Below are 15961 nucleotides of genomic sequence, written 5' to 3'. Positions count from 1 at the left end.
GGGGTAATCGACGAGTGTGTTGAGCAGATCCCATGACATTTTAGTAGCTCCTGAAGGAAATAACCGATGTTGGGGACCAAGAGGCCATTGCCAGGCCCTGCCATGGCAAAGATGAGGCTGGGGTTTCAGTTAGTTTTAGAGATGCCCAATGAAGAACAGATGTGTAGATGTCTGGATGAGGCAACCCTTCTCTGGGAGGTCGCACATCTCTGCTGTATCCCTGGCATCACCCTTGCCATGTTACAGGGAAATGAACCTCTGTGGATGTGGCTGTCTCCTCCTTGGTACTGTGAGGTCCTTGAGAGCTGCGCTTCATTAGAAGGCAGCTAAACATCATGGTTGAGCATGTGACTCTGAGTTTTAATCATTTGGATTCAGTTATGTGACCTCGGAGAGGCTCTTTAATTTTATAGGATTGAAGAGAGACTTGGATGAGACAATGCCTGTGGAGCCCTTTGAATGTAGTCTGGCATAAATGTAGTCAGTTCTTAGCGCACGCTAGCTGTTACTGTTATTGCCTGGCATATCCTCAGCCTTCACGTGATGCCTGATGCTCAGGAGGTGATTGGCAGGTTTACTGGGTAACTGAATGAGCAAATACCTGCATGCATGCGGAAGAGGTTGGTCTCCAGTGATAGGAACTAAGGCAGATGAAGTGGTTGAGCACTGGGGGCCTGGAGTAAGGCAGCAAAGAGAAGCTGGGCTGGAGGGTTGAGTTTTGTTGGCAGTTGTGGGAGATGATTTCCAAAGGAAGTGAGTGGAGGGTAAGTGAGTTCAAGGTCTGGAGGGTGAACTTGACCTCTAGACCTGAGCTTGGTCCTAAACTAAGGGTCACAGCCTGCAGGATCCCCCAGTGAGCTGAGGTGACTTTGTGAACAGAATGTGGGCATATGTTATCCTGAGGGGGTCATTATAGAGTTCCCAAGAGTGGGTCCCTATCAGCATTGCTCAAAGCAATCCATAGATACATGACAATCCCTGTCAGAATATAAGTGATGCTTTTTTTTTTTTTTTTTGGTTTTTCGAGACAGGGTTTCTCTGTGGCTTTGGAGCCTGTCCTGGAACTAGCTCTGTAGACCAGGCTGGTCTCGAACTCACAGAGATCCGCCTCCCTCTGCCTCCCGAGTGCTGGGATTAAAGGCGTGTGCCACCATCGCCCGGCAAGTGATGCTTTCTTAAAGAAATGGAAAGACTCATCCAAATAGTACTTGTGTATTTGTGGTACCGAGGATCAAATCCAGAGCCTCACGTATGCTAGACAAGTGCTCTACCGTATAGCTATGGTATTTACAGGTTGGGAAAAGAATGAAGTTGGAGAAATGATGCTCTCTGATTTCAAAGTTAATACAAAGCTATGCTAATAAGAATATCATGGTACTGACATAAGGATGAATCTGTGGAACAACGAACTAGATTAGAGGGCTTTGAAATAAACTGCTGCATGTGTGGTCAGATGATTTTTCAGTCTAAACAGTTCAGTATACAAGGGTCCGTCTTTTCAACAAATGCTGCTAGGAAAAGTGGGTATTCGCACGGAGTGGAATGCCTACCTCACAACACACACAAAGCGTAACTCAAAATGGGTCATGACTACACATAAAAAATGCTTAAAGGAAAACATTAGGTTTTCTTAGACATCAAAAGCACAAGCAACAGAAGACACAGTCATCAAAACTTTTGGGTGTTAAAGGACATGGTCAATAGCGTTAAAGAGCAGGGCCTTCAGAGATGCTGAAGCGGGTAGCAGCACCTGCTGCAATGTCATCACGATGAATGGGGGTCTGGGTCCCAGTACCAACAGAATGAGTCAGGCATCCCACCTGAAACGCCCGTGACTCAGCTCTGAGGGATCTGGTGCCCTCTTCTGGCCTCCAGGTGCCTGCAGGTGCAAGCACCACCCACACAAAGCAACACCCTTGGGAGATCGTTTTTGTAAATCACATTCCTGAGAGAAGATTAGTTGTCCAGAATACGTAGAGAACCCCCACAGCTCAACAGCAAACAAGCCAATTCAAAATGGGCAAAGAATTTGAATAGATATTTTTCCAAAGATGCTAAATGGCCAATTAGCACATTGATGTTCAGCACGCCAATTACTAGGAAATGCAAATCAAAACTGTAATCAGGCTGGGTCGGTAGGGTATTAGCCTAGCATACACAAAGCCCTCAGTTTGACTGCCAGCAGCATAGGAGACAAGGAACTGTGGTGAGTGCCTGGAAATTTAGCATCCACAGTGGAGTCAGAGGAGCGTGAGGCCATCTTTGAAGACATAGTTGGGTTACATAAAACCCCGTCTCAATTAATTAATTAATTACCATAATTAGATACCACTTTACGCCTAACAGCATGGCCAGTGTAAACAATAACAACAACAAAACCACCGTGGCCAAAATGCGGAGAAATCAGACATCTTATGTACCCTGGATGAAGATAGTAAATGGTACTGTTGCTATGGAAATAAGGATGGGGGTTAAAAAAAAAAAGACATAAATTTTATAATCCTGCAATTAATTCTTCTTTTAGGTATGTATAAATAAGAGTTGGAAGTAGGAAGTGAAGGACTTTTGTATACCAGTTTTGAGAGAAGCATCATTCACAATAGCCTAGAGGCAGAAGTAAGCAAGTTCCCACTGACAGATGAATGCATTAGAAAAATGTCATGTCTATACATAATGAAATATTAGCCTTAAAAATGAAGAACATTCTAACATATACTGCAACATAACAAATCTTGAAGATTTGCTAAGTGAAATAAGCCAGCCATAAAATGGCAAACTCTGGTAAGATTCCCCTCCTGTGAGGAACCTAGACTTGTCAAGTTTATAAAGACACAAAGCAGAGCTGCAGCTGCTAGGTTCTGGGCGTGGCGAGTGAGGGCACACTAAGTTTTGGGTTTGCAAGATGAAACAAGCTCTCTGCATAGATGGTAGTGACGACAGCTGCAGACCACCGAGTTCTGTACCGAAAAAACAATAGAAACAGCCTGGTTTTGTGTGATGTATATTTTACCACAGTTTTTAAAAAGCAGGGGCAGAGCAGAGTGGAGAAGAGGAAGAAAAAGAGTGGCAAACATGACTGAAATGGGCTTTTGTGAACAGGGTTATGTGTAAGCAACTCCGACGAGCCTGTTCTGAAGATCCATCTTCTGGAGCCCTTGACTGGTCTGTTTTTGTTCATCGGCCTTGTCACTGATGGCTCCTTCGTGGGCACCTCCCATCATTGTTCATATTGCTGTCTTCTCCCTTCATCTCTGAAGGCCCATGGTTCCTGAAGGCCCTCCCTCCCTATTGGTACCCACTCGGCAGAGTCAGCTTCCTGTCCTCGCATCTCATTCTGGGCATGCAAGCTTTCGGTAATTACCATCTCAGGCCTGACCTCTCTGCCAGGCGGCATCTGGAACTGCAGCTGTCTGCTAGACTCTGCTCCAGCATCTCCAATTGTTCGCCCCAAACTGGACGCTGCCATTGTTCTGCTGTTCCTGGCTGTAGCAGACAAATCCGGACCACTTGGAGCTCAGGTGTAGAAGATACACGTGGAATGGCTTCCCCCTGCTTTGCTACCAGCTCAGCTCAGCTCAGCTGTCAGCACTGGGCTTGCTCCTTCTGCGACCACATACTACACAGGCATCCCGCTTTCCCCATCTACTGTTTGTATTTGGCCTCCTTCTTTTTCTGAATCAACCATTCGGTAGCTGCCACGCTCCACAGGCTGCTAGTGTTCGCTGTGGTCTTCCCTAGGGCTATTCAAGTAAACATTTTCTTGTCTTCTTCCCCTGAACTCTTGAACCTCTTGTGTTCTGAGAGGTCACATGGGTAATTCTAGCAGTGGGTTGTGAAGGAATGTGATATGAGTCACTTCACCAGAGCACATAGGCCAATATGATACCAGTGTTCTTTTCCCTTGGGCACTCTAACTAGCAATGTTTCAGAGGTTGGCTGCTTCGTCGTCGTCTTGTACCTCTGGATAAATATACCAAGCAGGCCCCCCCCCTCGTTGACATGATGGACGTGTAGAAAGAGTGAGAGATATGCCTTTACTGCGTGAGCTGAAGGTTGTTAGTGCAGCGCAACCCAACCTGTACTGACGAATACGGACCCTGTTAGGCTTTTTGTTTGTTTGTTTTTCTTTTTCTTTTTTTGTGACAAGGTTTCTCTGTATAGCTTTGGTGCCTGTCCTAGAACTAGCTCTTGTAGACCAGGCTGGCCTTGAATTCACAGAGATCTGCCTGTCTCTGCCTCCCAAGTGATGGGATTAAAGGTGTGTGCCACCTCCACCCCTCTCTGGCTAACCCTGTTAGTTTTTAAAGCTCTAGTTAGAAGCATCGCCTCCCGTGACTTCTGCTTGCTTGACCTGCTAGGAAGGTGGCAGAAGGCAGGGCGCCTGCTTGAGCATCAGAGCCTTCAGCAGTTCGGTTCCCTGCAGAGCAGCAGCCATCGAGATGCAGTTGTGCAGGAACGGCTGCACCTTCCACTCACCTCTCCCCAGGCCACCTTCTAAATGAATTAGAAGCTTGGGGTGAGCAGAGAAGCCATTCTCTTAAACTGGAGTGTTATTTTAGAAATCTCAAGTCTACGATACTATTTTTTTAATATAGGTTTTTTTTCCCCCTGAGGCTTTGCTAAGTTGCGCTTTTATGAGAGTTAGCAGCATTTCTCTCCTGGAAACACAAAATACAAAAGCAGTGTGCTTTCCAGCTAGGTGCGTGACCCATTTCCTCACAGAGGTTTCAGCCTCTGTAGGGGTTGCCTGTGATGCCCTGTGGCCGCAGGATAGCCAGGTCCTATGTCCCAAATGTTCTGTGCTTCAGCCTGGCAGAAGGCAGGTGGGACCCAGCCTGTTGTGGTGCCCTTCTGCCCATCTCTGACTGGAGAAGTGGCTATCTACGTACGCGAATGAAGACGAAAACAGGAGTTATGCTGTGCCCCGTGTGGGTGCTGCCTGCTGAATCCCAGCAACATAAAAAGACAAGAGAAATGGGCAAGAGACAGAGATTTAATTGAATAAAAACTCCAGGCTGTGACAGGGGTGGGAAGACACAAAGCAGTAATTAACAACATAATTTTTTAAAATGATGATACAATTAATTAACATCCCGGATAAGTGCAAAGGGGGAGGGGGAGGGGAGCGTCTCTCAGCCAAGAAACACCGCGAACTAAAGGAAGAGAATCTGGCATCCTTTGCAAACCTCTGTGTGCAAATGGCCCCAGTTATCATGACTTCAGCAAAGCCCATCACCACCCCCAAAGGGTGTCCTGTGCTAGGGGAAGCCAGCAAGCCAGCCAACGCTGAATTTTGGTTTCTTCTGTATCAGCTTTCTAGGAATTTTCATCTGCGAGGGAGGAACCCTAGGCTGTTGAAAGGAGAAGCCCCGTTTGTATCAATCATGCTTCAGGAAGAGGAGGACTGATCTGGCCACCCTTGGTGGGGCCTTGGGGGGTTGGGACCCAGGAGCTAAAAGCCTTCCTGGAGTGGGCTTCCATGCCTACTGTATACCGTGGCTGATAGAACTAAAGCGGCTGACTAGGGTGGTTAAGAAGGCTGGCTATAACAAGGGCACGGCTTCCTGAAAGTGTTGGGGTGTTCACTTAGTGGAAAGAGTAGCTGTGACATAGAAGGGTCTCTCGGACAGCCAGTGTTATTCCATAATCCACACAGACCACACCCTCCTCTCTAAAAGTTTAGGATGGAGCATCCCACCAGCTTGAGGATTTAGGGGTGGCAGGTGGGCATGCATTTGGAACCCACTTCTGGGAGGATGGAATGCTCACACTAACCTCTATGCTCCTTATCACCCAGAAAACCCTGTCCCCTTCCTAGTTGCACTGATGTATGGCTACAATAGTTGCCTTCATGTGGTCCATGTAGCGTCAAGAAACACAATGAAGCTGGCTGCTTGCTGGGACTCTTGTCATGACTTTGTGAGTTTTCTCCCTCTAAAGATTACTTCCAAATAGGGGACTGCCTGACTAGAAAGACTTATCAGTTGTAAGATATCTGGGGAGACAATCTTTACACACCAGTCTCTAGTCTGAGGTTCATTCTCAGCGGAGTCCAGATTCCTCTACATTTACTAGAAAGTAGACGGCTTCCTTGCCACACTATCCTGTTGGCTCATTCCAACCTTCTTCTGGCTTGCAGGCACTACATAAAGTTAGAGCAGCAGAGAAACTTGGTGGTTTGACTTAAACTGGGGGCTACTTTATTAAACCACTACTCCTATAGCATGGGGTCTATGCAGAGTAAGATACGAGGTGTGAGGATAGCGTCTCTGTTCTTCTGTTGTTGAAAGAAGGGCTTTCTCCAAGCTTGCTTGCTTCCTGCAAGTCCTACAGTGCCGACAATCGATCCTGTGGAGCCCCAAGTAGGGGTGGGAGCTAACCTCGTGTGCTTACTTTAGACTGGGCCGATCACCCCACTAACAGGGCGCGGTGGGAAGGCCACGTTAGGAATGTGCTATTATAAGTACAGTCATTCTTTTTTTTTTTTTTTTTTATTATTTTCTAAACTGAACTTGTCCTATGGTAGAGAGCTAATAGAAAAACAAACAGGCAAAGATCCTCTCACTGGGACGGAAACAAACACCACAGAATACTTAATAGTTTCTAGAACTAAAGTTTAAGGTAAGTTACTAACCCAGAGTCTGTGGGGCTGAACTAGTCTCCGGCAGACTGGGTTTCAGCTAAGAGGAGGCTCTTCATAGACAGGCAGACTCAAAATTGTGGATTGGATTTCAAAATGCCCCATTCAGAAAAGAGCGTGTTGTCTGGATTTTTCTTTGCTCTGTTTAGACATCTTAAACAGCTGCTTGGTCCTTTGTGGAATTAGAAAGCTATGTATAACACAAATCTCTCCGGAAATCACATATGCGCCTCCTTTCTTTATAATGAAGGTTATTTTTGAGAACTAAGATCTTGTTTTCAAACAAATGTGATTATTAACTGCAGTGTGTGGGAAAACATATGGCGTGTTTAGTTTGAGCGGGATTGAAGTTTCCACGAGGGATCAAAACGTTCCCAGTTGGGGGAAAGCCAACAAAGGGGCTCAGGGATCCCCTACAGAGTCACAAACATGGCCAAGGTCGCATGATTTCAACATGGAACAAGAGGACCACGCCTTGGCTCGTGTCACAGCAGTGAAGAGAGGCTGGCTCCTAGATTGATAGGTTCCATTCTTGCAGGGCGCTGACAATATAGCCACAGCTCCATCCTACTGCTGCGCTCTCCAGGGGTGAACACATGGTGGAGGCACAAAATTTCAGATCCAGTCTGCCTTTCCCCAAAAGACTGCTTATTTTACATCGTATTTCCCAGAGCTGACGTCTGGGCTCTCCACTCTCTGTTCTGTATCTCTCCATCATTGCGTCTTTCTTCCTTTCTTGACAGCAGACCCAAACAAAGCGAAAAACCACGAAAACATCACCTTGGGAGACAGAAAAGACTAAGACAGGTCTGATCACAGTCAACAAGGGTCTCGGCCTTGCCCTGCCCAGGAGCAGCGAAGACCGTGGGCTGGCAGGCAGTGGCGGCTGCCTCCGCCATCACCATGACTGCACAGATACTGCGTCTAGACGGCTGAAACAAGTGCGAAAAGAACATTGCTGAGTCCCGTTTGCGTGGCTCGGCTGCGCGGCTCATGGTGTCGGAGGTGGTTTCGGAGATGGGCATGAGCTCTCACTGTCGAAGCTGGCAGCTCGGCCCTGCCACTGTGGGGGAGAAGAAAGCCTGGTTATTGATGGCTGGGGCCACTGACATCTCAGAGTCACTGGCTCATGCATTGTGTCCTCCTCTCCCGGCCTCAGGAGGCTTTCTAGACCATTGCTGTCAGCCATGCAAAAAACAAAGATACACGCTCAGAGCTTCCTGTTTGGAATGCTTGGTTCTTAGAAAAGATCTTCCGCAGACCTAATTTCTGCTTCCTTTACAATATGGAGTGTGTGTGTGTGTGTGCGTGCCTGTTTTAATGAGGTGCTATGACGGAACCATTTCTGAGTGCTTCAGCCATTTTTCACACACTGAAAATCAGATTATGTTAGCAGCAAAGAGAGGCAGTGTGTGCCCTTACTGCCAAGAACCTGCGATCATGAATTATTAGCAATTTGTCTGGGAGCTGTTAACACAGGAAAAAAGCAACCCTGCTGCTGCTTTGGTTGGGGCTCTCTTCTTCAGTCTTAAGGCATCCTATGAGCATTTGCGCCAGCTTGGGAAGGGGCAGGAGGTGAGGAGACAGAGCTCCGCCCATTCCCTCTAGGAGTCTCTCAGCGCCCCTCAGAGCTCCGTGGAAGCGGATGATGTAATGAGGCGGAATGGACTGAAAGAGCTGGCGAGGATGGATGGCCCTGTGCCTGGAGCCATTCGACCCTTCTTTGGATGAAAAAGCCAGGCATAGCCATGCGATGCTTTCTGGGCAGAGATCTGACCCTGTGAGTAGTCCTGACCTATCTGTCAGGGCTTTAACTTCAAAGTGAGTTAGTTTCCACCGCTCTCTCACTATTTTGCAACTGGGAGAACCAGTATTTTCTCAGTGCCTGCAGAGCAGGCTCCAGAAGGAGTGGGGCGAGGGAGGGGGGGGATAGTGCTAAGTGATCTACATGGCGTTCTGAACCACAAATGAAGCCCCTTTCTGCTTCTCATGAGATATAGGGACCTCTTTCTGGGTGAGATGGAGCTGAGGGGGGCATGCTGTGGGGGAATCCAGGACAAAGTTCCCCTTTCTCAGCAATTTCCAGGCAGAGCTGAACTACCTGAGAAGTAGACCGTTTGACTTGCAGTACCACCTCCACAGTAAATGGGATGCCTACAGGGCCAAGGAGAGCCCATGGTTCTTCTCTGGGCGACTGTCTCCTTAGTTCTCCCTGGGCAGTCACACTCAAGGTTCCTACAACCAGCCAAAGGACTGTAGGTGTGATGACAACCACGGCATGCCCCGACCTGAGCTACCCCTGTATGTCAGAACCACGGGTGAACTTGGGGCATCACCAAGTGGAACCCTCGTCTTCTGACAAGCAAGCAAGCAGAGACACAGAGAAGTCAAGATCCAGACAGTTAGGGGCAGAGGCAGGACCCAGTCGGGTCTCCTCAGTCCCGGCACATGGTCCTCTCTTGTCCATCCTGCCACTGTGCTGGCGTGTGGCCACCCACTAGGGGAGGTAAGAGACACACGGTGTAACCAGAAGCCTAACCTCTTCAGGTCCACACCAGGTACTTACTCCTAACTCCAGTGGCTGTCTCTCCGCTTGCAGCATCCACGTGAGTGAAATCACAACCGAGGGGTTCCCTGGTGAAATATTGTAAATACATAAATGCCTGGTTCTTGAGCCCCCTGTGACTTCTGACTCCAGTGTTTTGTAACCAGAAGGTGACATGAGATGGCTCCTCGTACTTCCTTTCAGCAAAGCTTCAAACGTCTCCCTTCCCACCTCTAGTGAGTGCAGGGTACACAGCTATTGCGGCTTCTCCCCTGGGCAAGCATACCACTTAAACAGCCTGAGCCACAGGCCAGGCTGGCAGAAAACATGAAATGACGAGGTGAAGGGCCTTTTTCCTTTCTATGACAGCCCAGAGGGTAGTCACACAGAACATGAGTGTTTATTTGGAACAAATGAGGGAACGCTGGCTCCCCTCCTAGCCCCTGATGCTCCCTATGAAGATAAACAAAGGGAAGAGATGGGCTTTACGGGCAATGCAGAGGTGAGTGATTCCAGCAGACTTATCAAGGTGGCTCTGAAATAGCACAAAAAGGGTCCCCAGCACACAGGAAGCTTATTGTTCTAGGGCAGCTGTGTCCTGTCGGGTCCTCTGCTGTACTGAAATGGGTATTGTGCCAACCAAGATCTCAAACCCTCTATGTCAGACCCTCTGAACATGGCCCTTGGTTAATGAAGCACCTTGGATAAGGTCACTGGTCAAACCAGCTCTGTGTGGTGTGTGTGTGTGTGTGTGTGTGTGTGTGTGTGTGTGTGTGTGTGTGTGTGTCGGGGGGCGGGGGGGAGTAACATTGACACATAGCCCTAGGAGGGAAGGGCACTGGGTGGCTTAATGGCTTTTTATTCACGGGAGACTCAAGCGGGGAAGAAATGCCTTTCCAGTTAATTTGTTTCCCTCAACCTTAATTTTAAACCCCAAACAGTTGAGCCCGCATGGTGCTCTCTGCTCTCATCAATGAAAAAGAAATGATCACAGCGTTGGGAACTCTGCTGAGAGAGGCGTGAGGGTAGGCCCTTTATCCTCTCAAACGCTGGAAAGATCTCTTTCCGGGTTGTGCAAATACAAGATCTGAGTCTCTAGCTAAACGGGGCCCCAAAGAAGGCCACGGGAGGACTGGGAGAACAAGGGTGAGAAGAACCTCAGGAGCAGAGTGACTGGGTCGTGTTAGCCAGGCAAGCCCGTAGACGCGTTTTTTAAAAAAGGTGCATTCACTGAGAGGGGCAGTGAAAACCACACCGAATGCACACCGCCGAAACCCTAAGTCGCCAGGACAAATGTCCTTTTCAGCTTCTCCTGGCGGAGAGACGCAATCCTCTGAGCAGAAAATGAGAGGAGAGCGGGTGGGGGAGGGGCGCTCTCCACGCTGCCAGGTCAAGAAAAAAAAGTAAACCCAAAGGATATGAATCAATTTAATCTCTTTTTCGTTTTCCATATACAGTTACTTTCCCTTTACGGTCTCATCAAATATTCATTTTCAAGGGCTTCAATCTACTTTATCTTTCTTGCCTTTGTCATCTGGACTAGACAGTTGGAGTTTCTCAAAGAAAAGGCCCTTGGAATCAATTATTTGGCTTAATTAGACAGTATTCGTCATGATTCCAGGGTCAGGGCCTGGCACTTCTGCAGTACTCTGCCCTTAGCTCTGGCCACTGTTCTGGTGGTTCTTTCTTTGTCAGAGGCAGGCGGAAGACCTGGCAACAGTGGCCCTCCATTGCAGATTCAAGATGAGAGATGCAGCTATGGTCCAACATGCGGGTTCCTGGGCCCATCTGCCCTTGAGGGTTAGCAGTTATCAGAAAAGCTGAGATGGGGGAGGGTCTCTTTTCTTCTTATTTATCAACCCGAAAGCCAAAGACCAGAAGAGGGCAGTGAATTACTTATGTGAAGGGTTACAGCCCAACAAAGGCCTCTTAGCTCACATTCCATGCCAGGCCCCCAGATGACTATTCTTAAATGTCTCCACAATATTACAACGGAAGGGGCGGGGATTAAGGCTTCACATCCCGCTTCTGGGTTGAATCCACAGACTTTGGTGAGGTGTTAGAAGGGCTTCAGGTTGGCTAGTGCTCTGTCTAGTCATTCCTACCTGTGACTGAAAGTAGAAGCCTCACTCACACCATGAAGAGAGCCTTCTCGCTGACAGGACAGGGCTCCACAAAGGGAGGAGGGGCCCCCAAGAGACTGGTCTTGCTCATTGAAAGGCCACATGTGTGGTAAAGCCACTGCAGACACAAGAATGGATGGAAAGACCTGAGTTGGCAGGATCCTTGGCCTACTCCTGGCTCCTTGATACTGTCTCAGGGTCTGGGGACGTAAGCTGACTAGTGTGACTCCCTGGAAGCGACATCCTCCACAGATTTCAACGTGTCTAATCCCCTTAGCTTTTGTTCTTTCTGGGCACTGACATCGTGAACCATGATTGGGATTGCTGTTCCTACCCTGAGAAGGGAAGGGGTCTGCAGGTCCTCGGGTGTGCAATGTCTTTTCTGGTCAGAGTGGGAAAGGGGTTACTCATAAAGGCTGTGTGGTAGGGGAGAGAACTCTTTGTAATTAAGGGCTTTCTGTTTTGTACAGTTCTCTAGACATAGCGAGCGCCCACTAAACTGGAAGAATTATCACCAGGCTTTTCAGGATGGGCTGGGTAGGATACTGGAAATGAAGCCGACAGCTTGGCTGACCAGCACCTGGGGACCACCAAGAGAAGAAAGGGGGGGCAGTTAGGGGATGGTAACTTAGGGTCCAGACTGTGAGAGGTTTGGACAACGGGAGCTAGTAGTGAGTTTTCAGAAGGACCAGGAGAAGTGTCCATGCAGATGTGTCCTGCATCTGGACAGACAAAAATCCTTCTCAAAGCTGCCACTGAGGGATGAGTAAGGGGCTCGGAGGAAGCCAAGACCGGAGGCCCAGCTCTGTTAGGATTCAGGCCTCCAGCTTCAGTGAGAAGGCGTGACACTAGACACCACCCTCGCTCCGAGCTGCAGTAAGAAGCAGCCTGCAGAGGAGAGGACCATATTCTTTGGCTCTCTCATCTAAGTGGTAGCCGCCTGGAGCCTCAGAGAACTTACTGTTCTGATGTTCCTTGCCAATTCTGACCTCACCCCCTTTGGGGCTTACTCCTACAGGACAAAATTGGCCCAGGAGCTTTGAGAAAGCTTTTCAGGCCTGGCACAATGGACTTCCGGGAAGACTTCTTCAGAGTTCTTACTTTCCATTAAGGACTTGGTGCTGCTTTTGAACTTCGCTATTTTTCTGAGGCAAGGCGCTATGGAGCCCACGTTGGCCTCAGACCTGCTATGAAGCTGAGGATGGATGACCTTAAGCTATATATCCCCTGCCAAACATTGGGGTTACAGGAGTGTGCCACCACGCCTGGCTTAGGCAGCTCTGGAAACTGAACTCAGGGCTTCACGCATGCGAGGCCAGGAGTCTGAGCTACATCCCTAGCCCCATCATTGTTGCTTTTGAAATTCTCACAGTCAGGGCCGTTTTGCCAGGCAGCCTACATCTTCTTTCTCATCTGTGTTCTACACTGGATGGTCCCCATGCCCCCTTTTCATTAAAGGCAGGGGACGCGCAGCAGCCAACTGCCATTCTCCAGCCCACGCCATCATGCAGGAAACATGCCAGTGGCCAGGCAACCTCACCCACCTCTTTGAAGGATTTCTTTACCTCCACCAAGGAGTGCCAGTGTGCGATGGGTTTCCGTGGATACGCCAGCATCTCGTTCCAGTGGTCCCTGCCGAGGCCTTCAGCATTGATCCCCACTCTACAGACTCCTATGATCTCATTGTGACCAACTCTGAAGGGGAAACAAAGGCATTGTTAGTGTTGGTCATTCAAAATGCCACTAGAATGGAGGTCCGGTCCTTTGGGGGTGGAGGCGGGCTCTGTCTAGCACATCTAACTCAGAACCATGAGCTCTGAAGATCAATCTGTCAGGGTCTTCAGCTGCCAGTGGCCCTGAGGCTTTGCCTAACCTCTATGGTAAGGGACTTAAAGAAGTGAAAAAAAGCTAAAAATTTATGTGGAATCTCAGGAAACAGTGGCAGAAGGCAGAAGGGTATTAGGGGTCTGTCTCTTCCCTTATTTGACTTCAGAAACATGTTACAACCTCTCTGAGGATTCTGCCACTTGGAAATAAACCAACCTGCCCTGAGCATCATTTCTCCATGCCACTAGAGGCTAGGCTGTGATTTATTCACTCAGCAAGAGCATAAATCATCCCTCAAGTGTGTTAGTCAAGCACCTACCATGCCTGAGAACTTGAGCTAAAAATCCAGGGTTGAGGCTTTATTGTGTGATTTCTGTATCTGTCAACTAAATGATACTTGGGGAGAAGAGTCATGGGAGATGGAGCAGTTGAAAAAGTATCTGAGCCAGCCTTAGGAATGAAGAATCAAAAGAGGAGAAGAAAAGGGAGAGGAGTTGGTGGATGGCAATTTGGGGTCCAGATCAAGGGATGTCCGGACAATGGGAGCCAGTGGTGGTTCTACAGAAGGGCAGGACCAGGAGAAAAGTGTCCAGGCAGATGTGTCTCGAGTCTGGTGATCGACTTAGGGTAGAGAGTGATGGGCTCTGCACAGTCATCTTGCAGGAAAGGAGACTTGAATGGGCAGAAGATGGGACTTGGCAGCAAGAAGAAGAAAAGAAGTAGTCAGGGATGAATTCAGGGAAGGTGGTAGATGGAGTTATCCCTGATGGGAAGGGAAGCTGGAACTGGAGCAAGTCCATGCTCTTCCTCCAATTCCTATGTCTTCCTTAAGTGGAGCCATTTTGAAACTGATGGGCCCTGAACCCCAGGTCTAAGGTCAAGGGCCCCTATGCTGCACTGGAGGAAAGTAGCCACGTGTTTCTGGGCAGGCACCTACCTATCATAGTCCATAACAGAGATGAGCAGGCTCACTTGATCCATGTTTTCTGGGGGGATGTCAAAGATGATGGCCTCGTTGTAGACGGGATTGAGGGTGTTCTTTTTGATGGTTGTTTTCTTCTTCTTTAGCCTCCGCCCGTCGCACAGCAGGGATACTTTGACGTAGGGATCTGTGCCAAGGAAGGCAGGGCAAGGATACCGTGTGTTAAACAGATGGTTGTTGTCGCTTTGTTTGTTTACTTTTGGACACGGGCTCTCCTTGGTAGGCCAGGCTGGCCTCAGACTCACAACATGCACCTGCTTCAGCCTTTCCAAGTGCTGAGGTGACAGGTGCGAGCCACCATTAGTCAGGTGTTCTCCAACCATGATTGTCACAGAGGGACCGAAGCCCTGGACCTACCGCTGCTCATCAGATGGGATCGGTTGGTTCAGATAATTAAGTCACCTTGTATTTATGTAGCACACCTGTCTCTGAGGACGCTCCACACTTAATAAACAGTCTCTGGCTACCTTTGTGTTCTTGGGAGAGTACCTAATGGTGTGTCACTAATAGGAAAACTAGCCCCAATTTAGACAAGACACTTGTCAATGGTTATGTAGTTCCCAGCCCTAAATCTCAGCTGCACCACGGCCGGAAAGCTCAAAGAGAGTTGAAGCTAACAAAAAGCACCGTTTCTTTCACCTATACAGTTTCTTTCACCTATACAGAATCATCTCCCCTGGAGGGTTGCCAGCTTTTTAACCAAAAGATCAGGGGGGTAAAAATAGGACTCAGTGCTGCACGAGGAGCAGCCACATGCGAGAAGGAAGCAACATCGGTTGCAAAGCTGTTCTTGTCCTCCCTGCTCGGAGACATGATTCTGGGTCCCACGGTCCCAGGAATCCCATTTCCATTTGGAGTCAAGAAGCAGGGAAGTGGCCCCGCTCTCTGCTTCCCTGGAAACCATTTCCTGGCCACTTCTGAGCAGTGAAGCTTGGAGGAACTGTGGCCAGGAGAGCGAGGGAGGCAGTCCCCCCCCCCCCCGAGACTCGGGGCAGCTGGCTGACATTTTATTTCTCAGTGGGATCTTGGATTCTCTCCATGCTGCAAAGAGATGTCTTTTTATTAAACTCCCATGATCCTCCTAACCTTCTCTCCCTTTCAGCTTTCTTAATGGATATTTCATGGTCATTTTCTTTCTACCCCGAAATTTTCTACTCATCCAAATGAAGGGACCGCTATTACATGAGCACAGGTGTCCCGGTCACCGTCATAATGAGTATTTGTGCTGCACAGCTCAAGAAAGAGGACAACTTGCAGGTAATAACAGCTTTGAGACCTTGACGAGCTCAGACATCTTCTTGTCCAGAAACCAGGGCTCATGCAAACCCGTTAGGAGGCATGAGCCAAAGTAGCCCCTCTCCTGGCCTTGTAGCTCTGAGGTACATAGTTGTGCCTCCTGGACCCCTGAGAACCCACTAGGTCTCACACTGTTGGGCATCGTGTCGGGGAAAGGACAGATGAAGGCTACACTTAGAATAAAAACAAGACACCGCGTGATGAGCCCAGCCAAGCTTCAAGCCTTGAGAGCATTCTCACAGACGTCCAAGCGAGCTGCTGACTAACTGGGATGACAGTGGCAGCTGGCGCTGTAGCCACGGGGACACTTGGGTTTATGGAGGACCTGGGGAGACCATGAGGAATCTAATCAACCTCCTGTCCTGACTATACACTTTCAGCCCCCCAACCCCTACACACACTCTGGGGAGCATTTGGTAAAGAGGAAGAAATGCTGAGAGCTTGTGGGCCGCAGCTGTCTGGTTTCCACAGGCTCCCTTCCCTATGGCTCTTCCCTAGGGCATGGATCAGGTCACCACAAGCGAAAAAGCGAAGCCCAAGACCCGACT

The 15961-nt window shown here is 48.8% G+C and overlaps 1 protein-coding gene across 1 annotated transcript in view; it reads right to left on the bottom strand.

Annotated features, from left to right (window-relative positions):
* Positions 1–4992: 4992 nt before the first annotated feature.
* Syt6 (synaptotagmin 6) overlaps positions 4993–15961 on the bottom strand; it is a 61532-nt gene continuing 50563 nt past the window's right edge. Inside the window, 3 exon segments of the mRNA XM_050157499.1 lie at positions 4993–7703; positions 12853–13003; positions 14073–14244. Coding sequence (XP_050013456.1) covers positions 7632–7703; positions 12853–13003; positions 14073–14244 — 395 coding nt within the window. The 3' untranslated portion in view covers positions 4993–7631.

This window comes from Alexandromys fortis, unplaced genomic scaffold, assembly GCF_014885135.2.
Source record: "Alexandromys fortis isolate MF-2015 unplaced genomic scaffold, M_Fortis_MF-2015_v1.1 scaffold_78, whole genome shotgun sequence".
NCBI classification, from domain to species: Eukaryota; Metazoa; Chordata; class Mammalia; order Rodentia; family Cricetidae; genus Alexandromys; species Alexandromys fortis.
Note: the sequence above shows the minus strand (reverse complement) of the source record. Positions and strands in the feature narration are given on the sequence as shown.